Below are 16,868 nucleotides of genomic sequence, written 5' to 3'. Positions count from 1 at the left end.
AGAGTCTGGAGCATAGAACTGATGAGGAATAGCTGAAGGAGCTGGGGGGAACTTGGCCTGGAGAAAAGGAGGCTCAGGGAGCTGAGAAGAAACAGTGTTAAGCTGTGCTAGGGACATTTAGACTGATAGTAAAAAATAGAAAAATTTCTTCACTAAAAGGGTGGTCAGACATTAGTATGGGCTACCCAGGGAGGTGGTGGAATCTCCATTCCCAGAGGTGCTCCAAGGGCACATGGATGTGGCACCTCCATAGTGGTGAACACCGTGGTGCAGGACTAACAGCTGGGCTTGATCTCAGAGGACCAAACGTCAGCCTTTCCAGCCTTGAGGATTCTACAACATGGATAGCTTTTCTTTAGGTTGGAAGGTATTTCAGCCACAAAATGTTAATTAAATCACATTCTATTTCTGAGAAATGGTAAAGGGGGCTGGAAAAAAAATCAGTTGCAATTAAAATGTCCTTGTTGCAAATATAACAGTTACTAATCTCATGGTTTGGGTTTTTCCTTCCCCTCCCTGCCAGTGGAGGAAGCACACAGTGGAAAGTGCACAGAAACCTCAGCTCTCAGAATAGGAGTCCAAGTTTTGGTGGCAAAACTGTCTAAGTCCAGAATTGGAGCACTTCACTGGTGAAATGCAAACTCAGGTGGTTTTAAGAAATTACCTGTGATGGGATACAAACTACCTACAAAGACAATCTCACAGAATTGATGCCTAAGCTACATGGCACAAATCACAGAAAAGGATTGCTTGCTTATAACACAGAAGCCTCTCCTGCAATACAGCTGCTTCAAACTACAATGAGCTTCCATGAAACTGTACCTCAAGATCCAATTTTCCATCTAACAGTAATAAAAGTTTCCAGGTCCTGAAGCTTCTGCATTCATTCCTTGCCTCCTTGCCCTCAGAAAATTTCTCTTAAAAGAGTTAAGGCTACCTGCCCAGAGACTGAGTGTTGCTATGGCCACAAAATCATCATTAGCAGTCTGTGCTGGTACACTTAACTTTGGGAACCTTACAATAGCTGTAGATAAAGATTAGCTAACAATAGCAGAAAATGCAAAGTGACAGTTTAGACTGCCTATTGTGGGGTAGATGTGTGTTTTTGTTAGTGATTATCACTATCACAACACTGATGCTCTCAGCACAGGACACTTGCCAGTTTTGGTTCCACTAAAGCCCTCATGAATTTAACTCTGTAAAAAGCATCCCAATTGATCAGATTTACGTCACTGAACTATTTGACTGTGTACACACTTCCTGATCAGATCTATTTTTAGTCAACAGAACACTCTACATATGTGGCAGCCCATCCTTTTTGAAACATGGCTGCTGCTGCCAGACTTTCTGTAGAACACATGGATGAGATGGATACTAAACACTAGAAATGGTTTGCCAACAATCCAACTCCTGCTGTGAGCCCCTGGCACTTCCTTTAGCTTACTTGGTTTCTGACATGAAAGTATGTATTTTAAATGCAAAGAGAAGCAATTACTTTTCTTTACAAAGTAATATAGATGTTGAAGATGAGACTCATGATTTGTCACATGTTCTTAGACCATGGATAGAATGAAGGATTTAAATTTTTTTTGTTGTTTGTTGGGTTTTGGGGTGAGGATATGAAAACCAAGGAGACAGCAGCAAGTTCCATAACCACCTCAGTGTTACTATAAATTCTGGTTGCCACCTCATCTTCTAACTGTCTTCATAAAAGAAGGACTAGAAAGCATAGGTTAGAAAGAAACAAACACTGGGTTTTGCAGGGTAAACCCCAGGATTACTTATGTTCCCCTCCAAGGATTTCTTTTCACACACACATGTATATATGTACACACACATACACACCTGGGATTCTGTCAGCAGGATTATAAATACTGGTTATGAAGAAACACTTGCACACTCCCTAGCATTACCTTTATTACCCAGCAATCTTTCTTCAAGAAAGGCTCAAAGACTAATCTACAGGTTAGAGCTGGCAAAGGTTATAACAATTTTCACATCAAAGGTGACACATTTTATAGGATCTCCACCTAGTAACTGGAAGAGAAACAGGAAAGAGGATGTAGCTCACAGAGCATTTGGAATTAGCACTGAAATCTCCCAGGTAATCCACAGTGTTATCAGTCAGACACTGAACAACAGGTACTCATTTGTACTTTACCAGCCCGTGGATTATCCTTGGCTTGCCACTACAAGTTCCCAGCAGTACTGCTGTGTTTATATATTAAATTAAATGGACCTCATGGAGAATTCTTTTTCAAGATTTGCTAACAGATTTGCACTATTTTCCTCTCAAAAACAATAGGCCTTTTGACTGGATATATATGTATATTTATCATCCTAATAGTTAAAAGAAAAAAAATCATCATCAGGATATTTTTACTTTTCTCTGGTTGAGAATACAGGTCAGCATTCCAGACAGCAGACACAGAATTGCTCATTTGAGTACTTTGGTATTCTCCATAATTTCCTACTTTTGGGTAAGATTATCAAGCCTGTGCCACTGATTCCTATGTTAATTAAATTTGGCTGTCACACCTATGGGCATCACTAAAGATACCAAAGAATGTACAGGACTGTGTAACTGAGGAACTGAGGTCTGATACAGATTCAAGAAGGCAGTTCATGGAAGCTGAACACAGTAGTGAGCCTGTACTTCTAGAACTGTATCTAATGAAATCTCCTTCCTCTTGAAGGCAAACAATTAAACAAAAGAACCAGCAAAAGCTGAAATAACCTAATATTTATTCAAATAATTATTTTAAAAATAAAATACTTACTTGTTTTCAAATGCAACTGTGAGGGAGTCCTCATGAACATCTTTGATAAATCCCTAAAACAAAAATATTTTTGTTACAAGAATGCATGTGAAATCAAAAAGGCAGCAATTTCAATACAGCCTGAACCTGAGCTAAGACTACCACTAACAGTGAGGTTCCATTTTCAGAAAGATCCAAAACACACTCCCACTCTTTGCAGGAGGTTGCTGATATTCTTAGCTGGCTATTCCAAGACTGCAGAGCACAGGGACTGTTCCCAATGACTGCTCAAATCTGACCAGCTCACTTACAACTGAACTCACTACCAAGAGTTTCTTACTCTACCCACAGGTGTGCACAGGTGCTTTACAGGAACAGAATGAGAGAGATCCAGGCAAGGACAGTTATTCCAATAGCTGTGCACAGCACTGTGTGCTTCACTGGTGTTCCTCCCAACACAAACTGAATCCTAAACAAATGTCCCCTCAACAGCCCAGCAGCCAGTCTGAATCACATTTGGCAGTAGAGGCTGCCACACAACCAGTTATGGTATCATCTTTCAAGTACTAAATTGGGGACTGGATGAGGCCAAAAACCTGCTGGACCTCCCAGGAAAACAAAGAGAATACAGTATTTCATGGATTTTTTGTGCTTACATTTAGGGGGCATTCATTATAACAAAAACTTAAAGACAAAGATCAATCTCACAGAGTTATACCCAAGTATCCATGCAGAAATTAAGCTGCTACATTTCTTGATTAAGGAGAGCAGACACGCTGAAAAAAAAAATTAAAATATAAACCCACTATTCCTGCCTCTGCTCCAGCCTGGTATTTGCCCAAGCAGAGGTGGTCAAGGAGGACCCTGCAGTTTTAAAGGAGTAAGAAAGCTGCACAGCTATGTTCAGAGAAAGAAGTTCCAGGAAATCTGCTGAATGGATTATATCCATTTAAGAAACTGACAACTGAGGAGGACGAAGAACATAGCAGCTGTGCAAGCACCACTGAGGTATTATGTGTCAGCTCAGGGAAAGATAAATTTTGACACAGTCGATCCCTCCATGTAATGACGGACAGTAAAGGAGCCCACACTGACAGCTGGCTGCAAAGGGCCTATAAAAACCAATCTCCTTTTACCTGAGCTCATAGTCAGCCAATGCTCTGAAAGAATTTGCTCAAAACCTGCTTTTCTGCTCCCTGAGCTCCCCTCAAACCCATCTGTCAGCAACACAAAAGACTGGTTCTAGCAGAAAGCACCCTGGCAGCCCTCAACAAAGCAGGTCACCAGAAATCATCTTGTTGAACCACCTAGTGTGCCCCTAATAAAATAAACCCTCTCAAAGGCCATCCTGCCACTGCAAGGGAAGGCAGGCAAATCTCCTCCTTTGAAAGGTGAGCAAGTGAAACGGTTGAAAGTAAAATACACCCAGAATCAGGGACTTTCTGTTCCAAGGAAACTGGATGGGAGTATGAAGTTATGTCTGTTTAAAGATGCAAAGAGCATATAAAATTTTACTGCCTAAAGCATGTGTAAGCCAGAAACAGAGATAAAGCAGAACTTCTACCAAATTTATGCTACCAGCAGTTCCCTTCAAATGTATCCCAGCACAGGGACAAATGAACATGGCACACAGTGCAGGAAATAGGAGTTTCTCTACTACAATTTAACCAAATTCTACACAGGGACAAAACACTGAAGTCATAGCACTTCAAACCAACCTCGTGCAGTCCAGCGTTCTGCTACTTGACAACTTATCAACAGACAGGAGTATTTACAGGGAGAGATTAACTCCCTACTAGAGACAGCCATTTATCTGCATTCCAAGACTCTGTGATCCAACACTAGTCTCTGCCTCCTTATGCTACTTTATTTTGTAGCTGAACCTGGTCTTTATTCCTGTTGTGCTCTCACAGTACTCAATGTGTTTCTAAGGTAAGCCTATAGTAGCTAAAAATTTATTCTGCAGAACTGAATTCAGTTCTTTCCTTTGCTGAAAAGCACAACTTCAGAATCAAGAGAGATTCCAATTCAGGTGTCATAAAACATTTGATTAACATTTAGAACTTAATGCTCTGTAGAGTTAAGAAAGTCATGAATTCACTGACTATAGGTTTCATTAATAAGACAAAACAAGTGCAAAAAAGGAATCCAACTGCATTGACTTTTGAGGATTTAAGACAATTAGGCCATGACCAGGTAAAGTGTGGGTTTCTGTGTAAGGTACAGACAGTTTAATAGTCACAACCAATTTTCAAGCTACGGTCCACTGAAGAATGCCAAAGCTGAAGTGGAACCGTATTGCAGAGATACAGCTCTCAGCAGAGCAACAGCTGACACTGCACAAGTATCAGCTGCATAGGGACAATTTTTAATAAAATCCAAAGTACAAATTCCAACAAAGAGTCTGTACATTTTACAACACCCCGTGGGTTTCAGGAACTCTTTCACGGAAGGAAGTCTTTCAGTTCAAAGTGTGCACACTGCTCTTCCCTCCCACAGGAGAATGCAATGCAGACTCACTGCTGGCAGACACGTAGGCAGCAACTGCCTTGGAATCACCTGCACAGCTTTCTCTCCTGGTATTTCCAAACTTTCACTCCCTAGTATAATCAAGCACAGTACCTATCAAGTATGCACTTCAGGTCACAAACGCACATATGTAAAGTATCAAATGAAATTATGTAACTATTAAATAATTTTATTATAGTGAGGCCTGAAAAAATTCTGATTAGAGTCTAACTGTATACATTTACTTCTGACTATTATCAATTTCTCTACAGCTGTGGGGATGAGATCACATTTACAGCAACTGAAGTACAGCAGTCCATGAGGTATTATGGACTGTATGGTCCATTTGTAATAAAACTAGAAGTAATGAGAATTCAGTATGGCTTTCAAATAGTTTTCTAAGAAATTATTTCATTACCAAGAAGAATGTCAAAAATACCATTAGAGCATCTTCTAAAAGCAAAACTTCCTGAGCACGGCTTTGGTATGGCATTCAACCCTCCCTATACCTACTATCAGCTGTCACAACCTCCAGATAAAACCAGAAAGAGATTTCATGCATGTCGGGATCAGATTTAGTGCAGTTTTTAAAGAAGTCTTCATAGAGCCTATGATAATTAAATTTAAAAATAAAGGTTTTACAACAAAACTCGGGGCAAAAGGGTAGTTTGGTATTTCACAATACAAAAAGGACTTTATAGTAAATCCTATAAATTCAAAAGGATTTTTCCAGAAGAGGTGTGATGAACATAAACCAGAAAACTAAATAACCTGGTTTTCAATTAGGGATTCTTTATTTGCGAGGTAACCTATATAAATAGATTTGCACTAGTCATGCCTGATACTGTGTCAAAACCTTCTCTGCTAAATTCAGTAATGATCCATCACCTTAACTTTTGCTCTCATGAACAATGTACTCTGAAATATACATTGTTCATGTAATGAACATTGCAATGAAATTTAACTGAGCAGCGTTGCCTAAGACAGATAATGCCAGTTTTTAACTTTGAAGAGGTCTATGTTCCTAACATAACACTGGATGTACCTTGGGTGAGGAGGCAGAGCTGACAGGAGACCACCAAACACATCATCAATAAACACAGTGGCATCAAAAAGAGTGAGGAATTGCAGTATCAGCAAGTGAGCTTACACATAACATTTATGTGTGTTTTATACCACACACAAATCTGCAGAGGGCAAGAAAAATTGTCATGACTTCATCTTGCCAGAGCCGTGATTCAGGCAGCGCAGATCCGAGTGTCAGTCACTCACTCAGGATCCCGGGCAGGCCATGTATGCCCTGGCTGGAGCAGCCCTGCTCAGCAGCAGCAGCCTGTACTGTACTACAGGCTATTCATGTCCTGCTGCCTGCACAGGGCTCAGACCTGTCTCTGCCACTCACTTGGCAGGAGCAGAGCTCCCAACACCAGCACCTGCACAGGGACGGGATGGGAGAGCCAGGGGATCCAACCTGGGGCTGGACAGGGGGTGCAGGGTGAACAACAGGGCAGGAAACTCTCAACCAATCATCTGCACCAAAATCACTGCAGCTGAGACTTCCTCATTTCATAACAGACACCCACACACACTCTCTCCCTTTTACCTGGGTTTTGCTCACGGATTTAGGATTAGGATCTGCTGATAACATAAACGGATCAAGACTTACTGAAGTGCCCTTACAGTGAACTGTATGTCTGTGTGTGTATATGCACACACACTTTTTTTTTCTAATCCAATTCCAGGCAAAGTCACAAAATCTGTAAAACAGGTAGATGTAATCCAAGTTCCCTCCATATCCTACTTTCTGTAAGTTTATCTGACCTCCAAGTATGGTGATCCAAGGTAAAAATGAGGTGCTGTTAGTTTAGCTGCAAACTTTGTTTCCAGGGACAGCCACTGTGTTGGCCTTTGAGTCACACATACCTGCACACTAAAACTGTATTAATATCACCTTACCCACTGCTGAGCCAATTCCTAACGGCAAACACTTCGGCATCTGGTACCACGGACTGCTCCTGAACCACTGACATAAAGGTCAAGCAGCCTATATCCAATTACCAAGCCTTTCACTCCTTTTCAGATGCAAGAACCCTTGGTATTTCTAACTAACACTGAATCACAACTGTTTCATGTGAAAAACACATGAAATAATTACTGCTAAAGGATGTCTCTCATGCTGAGCCGCCAAAGGAAAAAAATAAGAAAATAAAGCAAACAAAAGAAACTTGTAAATACACAAACCACTTGACAAGAAAGACTGAACTTGGTATTACTTTCATTATAAGTGATCAGCTGCACCTGTTTATACATGGAACTGATAGAAGCAAGCAGCTGTGGCTCACTGCAAAACACAAACACTATAAGCAGGTATCAGGAAAGAAAACTATCCTGAACTATCACATCAGTTTTAGCAAGCACAGTTTAATTTATGACATTACTGCTTATTTCCATCCACAATCACAATTACATGTAAATTCAAGGGTTGTTCTTACAGTTGTACAAGAGCCTCAACACTGAATTTGTCTCAGTGACTCATTTCTTACACTGGGTTCTTCATATGCATCCTCCAAAAGGGCAAAACTTCTGGAAGACACCCTCCACTGACCATGTACCTCAAAAATCAATAACCACTCCCTCTGGCTTCTCCCTTCCATCAGCCTAAAAGGCTCAAGCAAACAGCTCACCAACAGCAACAACTACAGCTACTTCTTGCAAGACTACACAACTTTCAACTGATCAGGAACAACTTTAGAACGTCTAAAATTCCCAACCCATACAGATGTAGGGCTAGATGTAATCAAAAAATGCTGACAATCATAACACAGTTAAGATCTTTAAAGAAAAAAAACAAAGGTCATTCCAGTTACAGTTTCCTGGTGTAGTAATTGGGTATGAACAGTGTGTAAGCTACACTCCTAATGACAATTTCCTACTTTAATAACCATCAAGCTGAAAACCACTCCGAGCAACTCAAGTTGTTTCCAAAGCCACTAATTAAAAATTGTAAGAAAAATTTAAAAAATAATTGTATTTTCATTGATGCATAAACCTTCACTCCCACAGAACTGCTCATCGAGCTTTGGCTCTACAAGTGAAGAAATGGTGTGTACTTGTCATTCATCATTTTTTCCCCTTAGTAATATTTTGGCTTGTGTCTGCCTTGAGGCCAATGCCAACTCCTGCTACCAGCATTCTGCTTAGTCCTGTTAGCAGAACAACTGCACCTCTTGAAAGAGGAACAGGCCAACAAGGAAACACTCCAGAACCTGTAAATTAAGGGTTGAGCTCCATTTTAATACATAGGGTTTTTTCCCATTGCATAAAAGTACACAAATGCCTGCAGCACACCAGAGCCCATTCTGCAGCACAGCTAAGGCCCTACAAGGAAAAACACAATGGATCTTCCAGAGTTTTTCAAATGCCACTGAAAGGCTCAGTCAGGGGAATTGATCTGATGTTCAATTTATGTACCTTGGTCTTACTGTAAGGCCCAGTCTATTTCAGGGAAGCTGACATGGGAAATCATGAATAATGTGCATCAGCAGGGCTCAATCTGCATACAAGTGAGCACACACAAGTGAGCTGATGGAGATACTGAGTAAAACTGAAGGGTTTGTCTTGTTCTTCCAAGACCCTCCACAACTGGCAGGTCCAGAGGAAATGGCACAAATGGGAATATGGGAATTTCCGTATGAATGTCAGAAATGTTTTTTTCTACTGTGAGAATGACTAAGCAGAAGCACAGGTTGGGAGGCTGTGGAATTTCCATCCTCAGAGATACTCAAAAGCCATCTGGACATGGGGACCGGCTCTAGGTGGCCCCACCTGAGCAGAGGCGGGCACCAGGTGAACTCCCACAGTCTCTGCCAGCCTCAGCCACCTGGGATTCTGTCAATTACTTCATCATCTTAATGACAGTGAACCATCATCCTGAAAACACTGCAGGCAGGCCAAGACAAGGCTGGGAGCACACAGCTTTCACTCTCTTCAACACATTCAGAAACCAAAGAAATCCAGGTATTTTTGACCATTCCATATATTAAAAAAAGCCTATTCTAATGTTCCAAAGACAAAAACCTTCCCGCCATCTAGTCCTCACCTAGAAAGCATTAACTTTTCTACTCTCAGGAAGCCCTCACAGCACATTTAATATATGCAAACCCATAACCAGTGGCCCTCAGCAAGCCTGTCAGTTCTCCCCTGTTCCACAGCACAAACCTCCCCCTTTTTCAGAAGCCCATGATCATTACAAGTCCCATCAGTGCCATCTCTTTTCCAAAGACAATGGGTGCTCAAAATTACGATCTATGCAAAGTCTCCTAAGATGCAGGAAGTGGCTAAACACTGGCCCTGCTGTGTAATGGTTGAGAACCTTGCATAAAATATACAGTAAATGCTGTCCTGTTCTCCAGATTATATTACTTCTTTAAAGCAAATGGGAAAAAAAAAGAAACCACAAATTAGTTTGGTGACTTAGGTACACAAGTTTAAAATTAGATCATAATATGCTCTTATAATTTTTTTTAAATTACCTTGGGATTTACCATAACTGCTCACTGGTACATGAAAACTCAAAATGCTTTTCATGATACATGAATTTTAATAGAGAGTATTAATTTTCCATACTAATTTATTGCAACCATAGTGTATATATATTATGTATGGTCTTCCTGCACTTAGGAAGAATTCCCTGTTAAAACTGAAGAGGAACTAAAGAAACTTTATAATAAAGAGTACCATTTACCATGGTCATATCTCTAGTAAGTGCTGAAAACCCATTAGAATGCTCCAACAGACTGAACCACTACATTTGTTCTACTGCAGTTAAGTTGCAGATCATAGTAAGAACTCCTTAAAAGAAAAATCTCTCATGTTATTGTTTACATAATTATTTTGGTTTTTCTCTCTGTTGACATAGCAGAATCTTTCTGATCTCGTTTACCTGGGGTTATGCTGTGCTAATTAATCCAAATTCAGACTGTTCTAAAGGCAAACCTCAAATCTTATTCCGTCTTAGAAATTCTGCTTTTTCTCTTCTGAAAACTTTTGCCACCTTCCATGGAGTCTCACACAGCTTAGAAAAGATGAGCCTCTTGTCCTTATCTTGCAATGATCAATGCTACTGGTGCCCAAAATAGGACACTTCCTAAAAGAGACTGACACACCTCTTTGCTTTAGGTCACTTTAAACAGCAAGTGACCTAGGAGTGTTACCTAGTTCCAAAATAAATGCAAAACCTCTGCCTTCCTCAAGAGTAAGACTCAGAAAATGGAGTCACTGACACACACACTTCACTGCATTTAGCTCACAAGAATTATATTTGAAGTTGCGTTTGTATGAATGATTTGGTTTGGGTCTTTATTTATGGGCATTGTGTGCTTTTCTTCCCCCTCCACATTAACAGTGGATTACTCTGAGTTGGGGCTTTGATCATTGTGCATCCAATCATTCTAACCTGCCTTCATCCACCATCTTCATCACTGGACATAATCCCCACTTCAATGATCCCAAAGCCATTATGCCATTTTTAATTAAAACTTCTGCTTTTTTAAGTCACTGGTCACAGGGCTAAAACACATGATGGTGCTAATCCAAGGCTGATAATTCTCAGTGATTTAGGAGGAGATGTCTTCCTTGCAGATCTTAAATCAGGCTTATTGTACCAAATTCTGTGCAGACAGATCCCTTCAGTCCAAAAATTCAGCACAACTCATACTCCCATGTGTCTGACATTCCCCCTAAAGCAGAAGAGCAACTGATTCATCATTTGGAAAGTTGTCCAAGATCACAAGGTATAAAATGGAAAGCTAAGAAAAGTGTTTCCAAATTCTGGGCTTCTTAATGCTCAGGGACAAAAAAATCAATTCTATTTAGGAGCATCCTGTTCTGGATGCAAATGATTCTGATGTGGGTTTCTGATACTTCAGGTTCCACAAAAAATTATCCACTGTATAAAATTTATTATCTACTTCTTTTGGTAAAAATTTCAGAGTGTTCCCTACTAGGGATGCAGTTTAACCCACAGCATTCTTTCCTCATAAGGGTATCTCCCATCTGTCTTGGCCAGTTGAAAGAACTAACTCCTGAAGTCAGCTGGTTACAATCCCTTACACCCAACTGCCTCTGCATACTGTACAGTCACCACATGATTCCCAAGCCAAATCCACAGTTGCACACAGGAAATTCTGAAGGGGGGAGGGGGCATCGAAAGGGCCAGCCCCACACCAAGGGCAGTACTGCCTGTGCAATGCCACACCGTGCATGTGCTTAGGCACAATAGCTAAAGAGAGTCCCGAGATTAAATCCTCCCAGAACACAGCCAGGCTGCGTGCTCACAATACTGGCTGGAATCAGCCCTTCTGGAGAGGAAGACAGGAGCCTACTGCCATAAAAAGAGCTGGGATTCTTAAACATCTGAAGCCAGGCTTAGGGGAAAATGACTGACAGGCAACAGCTGAGAGTATTCTGCATTGATCCTGTACCATCCTGACATTCCAGGGAGGGTGATGGTGAAGGAAGATTTCTGAAGGCATAAATAAACTCGAAATCTTTAAAAAAATTATTTAAAGTCTTTTAAAATCATTATTATCTCCTCGGTTCACCCCATCCCACTCAAAAGCCCCTGCATCTTCCAGCACCAATCCCCGCACACGCCCACCCACCCTTCCCGAACCGAAGGCTCAGGGAATCCCCGCGCCGCGCATCTGCCGGCCCCGGCCCCGGGGCGCTCTGCCTTCCCCACACACGAACCTCCCCTGCGCGCAGCCCTCAGCAGCCTCGTCACCGCCGCCCCCCCGCCGCCGCCGCCCCGCTCCGCTCCATCCCCGAGCCCCCGGCCCCGCACCCCCCGCACCTTCCCCGCTCACCGTCCCCTCCCCCGCCGCCCTTCGGCCCCGGCCCCCCGCGGGCGCGGAGCCGCCCGCGCCGCCCCCGCCGCCGGTACCTTGTAGAAGGCCCCGTTGGAGCCGCGCACTTCCACCGTCAGCTCCTCCATGTTGGGGCCGCAAAGGACGCCGGGACGAGCTTCTAGAAACTGTCACCGCGGGGAGCGCGCCGCGCCCGCCCCTCCGCCCCCCGCCCGCCGGGCCGCGCCTCCGGCTCCTCCTGCTCCTCCGGGCGGGCCGGCACCGCCGAGCGGAGCGGAGCGGGGCGGGCGCTGCGGGGAGGGCTCGCCGCCGCCGGCGGAGCGGGGCGGGCCCTGCGGGAAACGCTCCCGGGAAGGACTCCCCGCCGTTATCTCCCCGCCCGCCGGCGCGGGGCTGAGGGGGGAGCGCGGGGCGCGGCCGCGTGAGGAGGGCGGCGGGCGCTGCGTGCGGAGACAATGCGGAGCGGGCACGATGCGGGGCGGGCCGCGCTGGGCGATGAACGCCGCTCAAAAGGCCGCGCCCGAGGGGGCACCTTCGGCTCCCGAGCCGCCGCCCTGGGGGATAAAGACGCTGCCCGACACCCGGCTCGGCTTTGTCACTCACGGAGTGCCGGCCTCGGGGCGGCCGCCCTGCCCCGCCCTGCTCACACCCCGCCGGGGCTGCCCTGCCCTGCCCTGCCCTGCCTGACGTCCCCGTGTGCTGCTGCCGACTGAAACAATAAAAAATAAAAACTGCCTGTGATGTGCTGGCCTTCACAACACACTGGGGAGCGAATTGTGCTGTGAGCTGGATGCTCACATAAGCTTAGTCACGCAGAGCCTGATGAACGGCCTGTACCTGTGCCAAATCCGTGTGTTTTTGCAATAGCTTTAAATACAGAGCCATAGAATCATTTGGGTTGGAAGCGTCCTTTAAGATAATGAAATTCAACCATGGACCCAGCACTAGGACTGTAACCCCCTAAACCACATCACCCAGTACCAGATCCAAGTACTCTTGAACACCTCCAGAGATGGTGAGCCCCATCTCCTTGGACCACTACTCCAATGCCTGACTGTCCTATCCGTGACTTTTTCTGATATCTAATCTGAATCTCCCATCTCAGCCTAAGGCCATTTCAATAGAGCTTTCAAATGCTCTTTCAGGTGATCTTTCCCATTGGGCATCAGGCCCAAATGGCCAGAAGTCCATGATGATATTTTACCCATTAGATATTTTCATTTTGAGTTTCTTCATGTTAATCTTGCTTTTGTGCCATGTCTGTCAGATGGGTGAGGATTTTGGACAATAAAGGCCAAAAAGTGTTGAGAAATCTGGTTACTGGGTAAGGAGGTGCAAATGCTCTAAGTGGTCAAAGAATGTGCAGTGGTGGCCCTTGGGGACATGGTTTGGTGCTGAACAAGGCACTGCTGGGTTGATGGCTGAACCTGATGATCTTGGATGTCTTTTTCAACCTCAGTATTTCTATGGTTCTGTGATCCTGATGTGCCATAACTGAAGGAAAGATATGAATTCAACAGCATGAATGTTTTTTCCCGTGCTGTGTGCATGAATATTCCTAATCTTGAATAATATTCCACATAAATTTTGCTACCTTTTATTCTAAATTTTGTTTTAATCTTTATAAATTACCCACAACTTATTCTGTTCATGGTGCCAAGGCCACACATGGGCAAGAGAGCCCTTCTTGAAGAAAGGTACCTCCTTTCCTGTTGGCAGAGTCCGCTCAGGATTTTCCAGGGTAAAGTAACCAGATAATATGAAGCAAACAGTTGTGCTACAAAAATTCTATGCCCAAAGTTTTCATCTCCCCAAGACTGAATAGACTGAGGTTCTTTTATTCAGCTTCCCAAGACACAGAGTCTCAATGTCAACTGCTAAAAAATGGTGTCTGGGGTTAAAAAAACCAAACCACAAATAAACTGTGCATGAGCTGCTACCTTAGAAATAAAAAAAACAGGATGTGGATTTAAAAAAAAAAAAATTGACTCCAGAACTGTGTGAGGTTCCTGGGTGTGCATGTTTGCAGAACTCGGGGACAGTTCTGGGCTTTAGTGATAATGAGGACTGGCTTGAGCAAATGCAATCTGCATCTGAATTTGCCCGATAAAGTTTGTTTTTCTGGAAGTGTGAGGATGATAGTGGTTAAAGGGACAGGGTTGGTTACATGTTAATTTTGAGGACGACTGCTGTGCCTGGGTTAAATGGGGGTAGAAAAAGGCTTTAGCAGGTTGTGGGCCATAATAATTTGCAGCACATCAGCCAGACGATGAATCTGTTCTAAGTTTAGTTTTCACTGGATGTAAATTATGAGTAACTACTAAATTAAATTGCTTTAAACATTTACTGAAACAAGAAAAGGTTGGATTCAGATTCAAGAACTCAATAATTCCTCTGATAATAGCTACTTATTTTTTTTTTTTCATGAGACTTTGTAAGGTTTCATTTTCGTTTCACTTTTTGGTTTCATTTTCCAACACCCACAGTGAAACTGCCACTTTCATTTCCTAGAGCTGACTGCTCCAGGAGGTACTTTGGGTAAATGTGGTTGAACCATTCTCTGTCCTCTCTGAAACCTCCACAGCTCAGGAGGCAGATCAAGCTGCATTGTGCCAGAAGGACACTAAGTCAGAAGTTGCAGGATCCTGTATCCTGGGGACTTTGTTTGGAAAGAGCAGAAAAAGGGTTCCCTAATTTGAGTGAGCAAAATGAAGGGTGAAGATTAAACACCAAAGTATTAGGATGTTGTCTTCAAATACATCAAGGCACACGGAGGGGATAATGATCCATGAGAGACTGAGGCTGTGAAACACAGAAACATTACTACCAAAAGGACTTCCCAAAAGGTATAGACTGACCATTAATTGACTTAGTCTGGAAAGAAGTTTACAATGGGAGGTTGAAAAAATTCCAGGAACAGCCTTTCAGGATGAATTAATGAAAGTTAGTAACTCCTGCCCACTTTATTTAGGATGGAAAAAGCATTTATGATGGTGCTATAGCATGAGCAATATAAACCAAATTTTCAAGAGAGAAAGCTTTGCAAGCATTGATTTCAACAAATAAACAACCCACCCACACTCCTATCCTTCCAAATGCCATTTTCTTAAATTCAGGAAATATGTGGACCTACTAGAGAGGGTCCAGGAAAAAGCCATAAAACCATTGAAAATGTAACTCACAGTGAAACACTATCATAGCAGAGTTTTCATATTTTGAAATAGTGACTTTTTGTCCAAAATCTGCTATTATCCAGGCAGGAGAAATATACAAGCCTTTTTAGATTCCTACCACTATCAATTTTTAAATCAATATTGAGTATACTCTAGTTCATACATGAATTAATGGAATCATCTGTGTAACTGAAGGTCACACTGGAATTGTCATTCAGGGACCTTCTGACATAGGACTGTTAATGTTTACCTCAGCCAAAAGCAGAAAAATTTTAGCTATTTTCAAAGACTTGGGCAAGAGTGAAATCAATACTGAAAACAACAACATAACTATTTAGAATAGAATAATCTTAAAGTAAGATTAGTTGTGAGAAAATGCACACATTGATATTCCTCTTATGCTACTAATAGCCTGAAAATTTGTTTGAAAAAAATGTTGTAGTTTTAAACTATCAGTTATTTTGCTGCCAAATAACTTCAGTGCCTCTTCTGATACAGAACAAGGGTAATTTCTCTGTTTTTCTGAGCACATTTCCTACCTTTCAGTAAAATAAAAACCCAGAACCATCCTGTCTTAGCATAGTTTGTTAAAAAAAATAGTCAAAACCTAAGGTCAACTAAATTCAGATGCTTATGCTCTCACTTAAAATGTAACAGCCTGGGTCTTCCATTCCAGTCAGTGAAGGGAAGTGCTGACACTTAGCAACTCATGCCATAAAAATCAAAATAATGATAAAAAATTAATCTAGCTTCGCCTTTAAGTGGGTAAAAACCTTTTTGGTTCCATTGCTCATTCTGAAATTTTGGCAGAAGGCTGATGACTATGAGAGGCATCCATCCACAGACTTCCAGCCTTAGCAGAAGCTTAGGAAACAGGGAGCATTCTCTGTAAATTATTATGTATCATTAATTCTTAGTGGTGACAAACAACACAGGTAAGTATTTGAAATATATAGGATCATATTGGCCTCATGACAATACCAAATGACAAAACCACATCCCAACTCAGCAAAAATCTTGTAGGAGTTCTTTTACAAAATTACCTGTTCCAAGTTTCCTCATTTATGTGTATCTTTTCTTTGTTCTATGAATTGTACTTGGGTGGCAGGAAGAAGTAAAATTACTTCCAGTAAACCTGTGCAAGGAGAACAGAGGATCTGATATCTTGTGGTAGCACACTGGTATAAAGACATACAGCCTCGATACAGATCATCCTGTTGGGCTCGATAAAGGGCCTGCAGTTGTAGAAAACGCCTTTAGAAAAGCTTGTGGTTTGATTTGATTTGTTTTGGTTTATACTTCACAGTGATTTTTGCCCTATTTGAATATTGAGTTGAAGAAGAGTCTCTACCATTTCATCAGCCTTCCACAACTGCATTCCTGACCTTTTCCAGCGAATTAATTTTTGTCTGGAAGTTTGCTGAACCCCCCATCCGTGTCCAGCCACATCTGCAAGCACTGTAAGCAGACACCACTTCTGAAAACAGGACCCACAAAAGATGTTGCTAAGTGAGTGTATGTAAAAACATTTTTGTGCAGTTCAGTTTTAAGCCCTCTGTCTG

At 42.4% G+C, this 16,868-nt stretch overlaps 1 protein-coding gene across 2 annotated transcripts in view; it reads right to left on the bottom strand.

The window, feature by feature from the left end:
- The window catches only part of FXR1 (FMR1 autosomal homolog 1), a 31,433-nt gene extending 19,100 nt beyond the window's left edge, over positions 1-12,333 (bottom strand). For both annotated transcript variants that reach the window (XM_030954138.1, XM_030954139.1), the window contains exons 1-2: positions 12,211-12,333; positions 2,781-2,833 (exon numbers count right to left, since the gene is read on the bottom strand). In XM_030954138.1, coding sequence (XP_030809998.1) covers positions 2,781-2,833; positions 12,211-12,261 — 104 coding nt within the window. In that variant the 5' untranslated portion in view covers positions 12,262-12,333. The remainder of the gene's footprint in view (positions 1-2,780; positions 2,834-12,210) is intronic.
- Positions 12,334-16,868: the final 4,535 nt, after the last annotated feature.

The sequence above is a fragment of the Camarhynchus parvulus genome, chromosome 9 (assembly GCF_901933205.1).
Source record: "Camarhynchus parvulus chromosome 9, STF_HiC, whole genome shotgun sequence".
In the NCBI taxonomy this organism is placed as follows: domain Eukaryota; kingdom Metazoa; phylum Chordata; class Aves; order Passeriformes; family Thraupidae; genus Camarhynchus; species Camarhynchus parvulus.
Note: the sequence above shows the minus strand (reverse complement) of the source record. Positions and strands in the feature narration are given on the sequence as shown.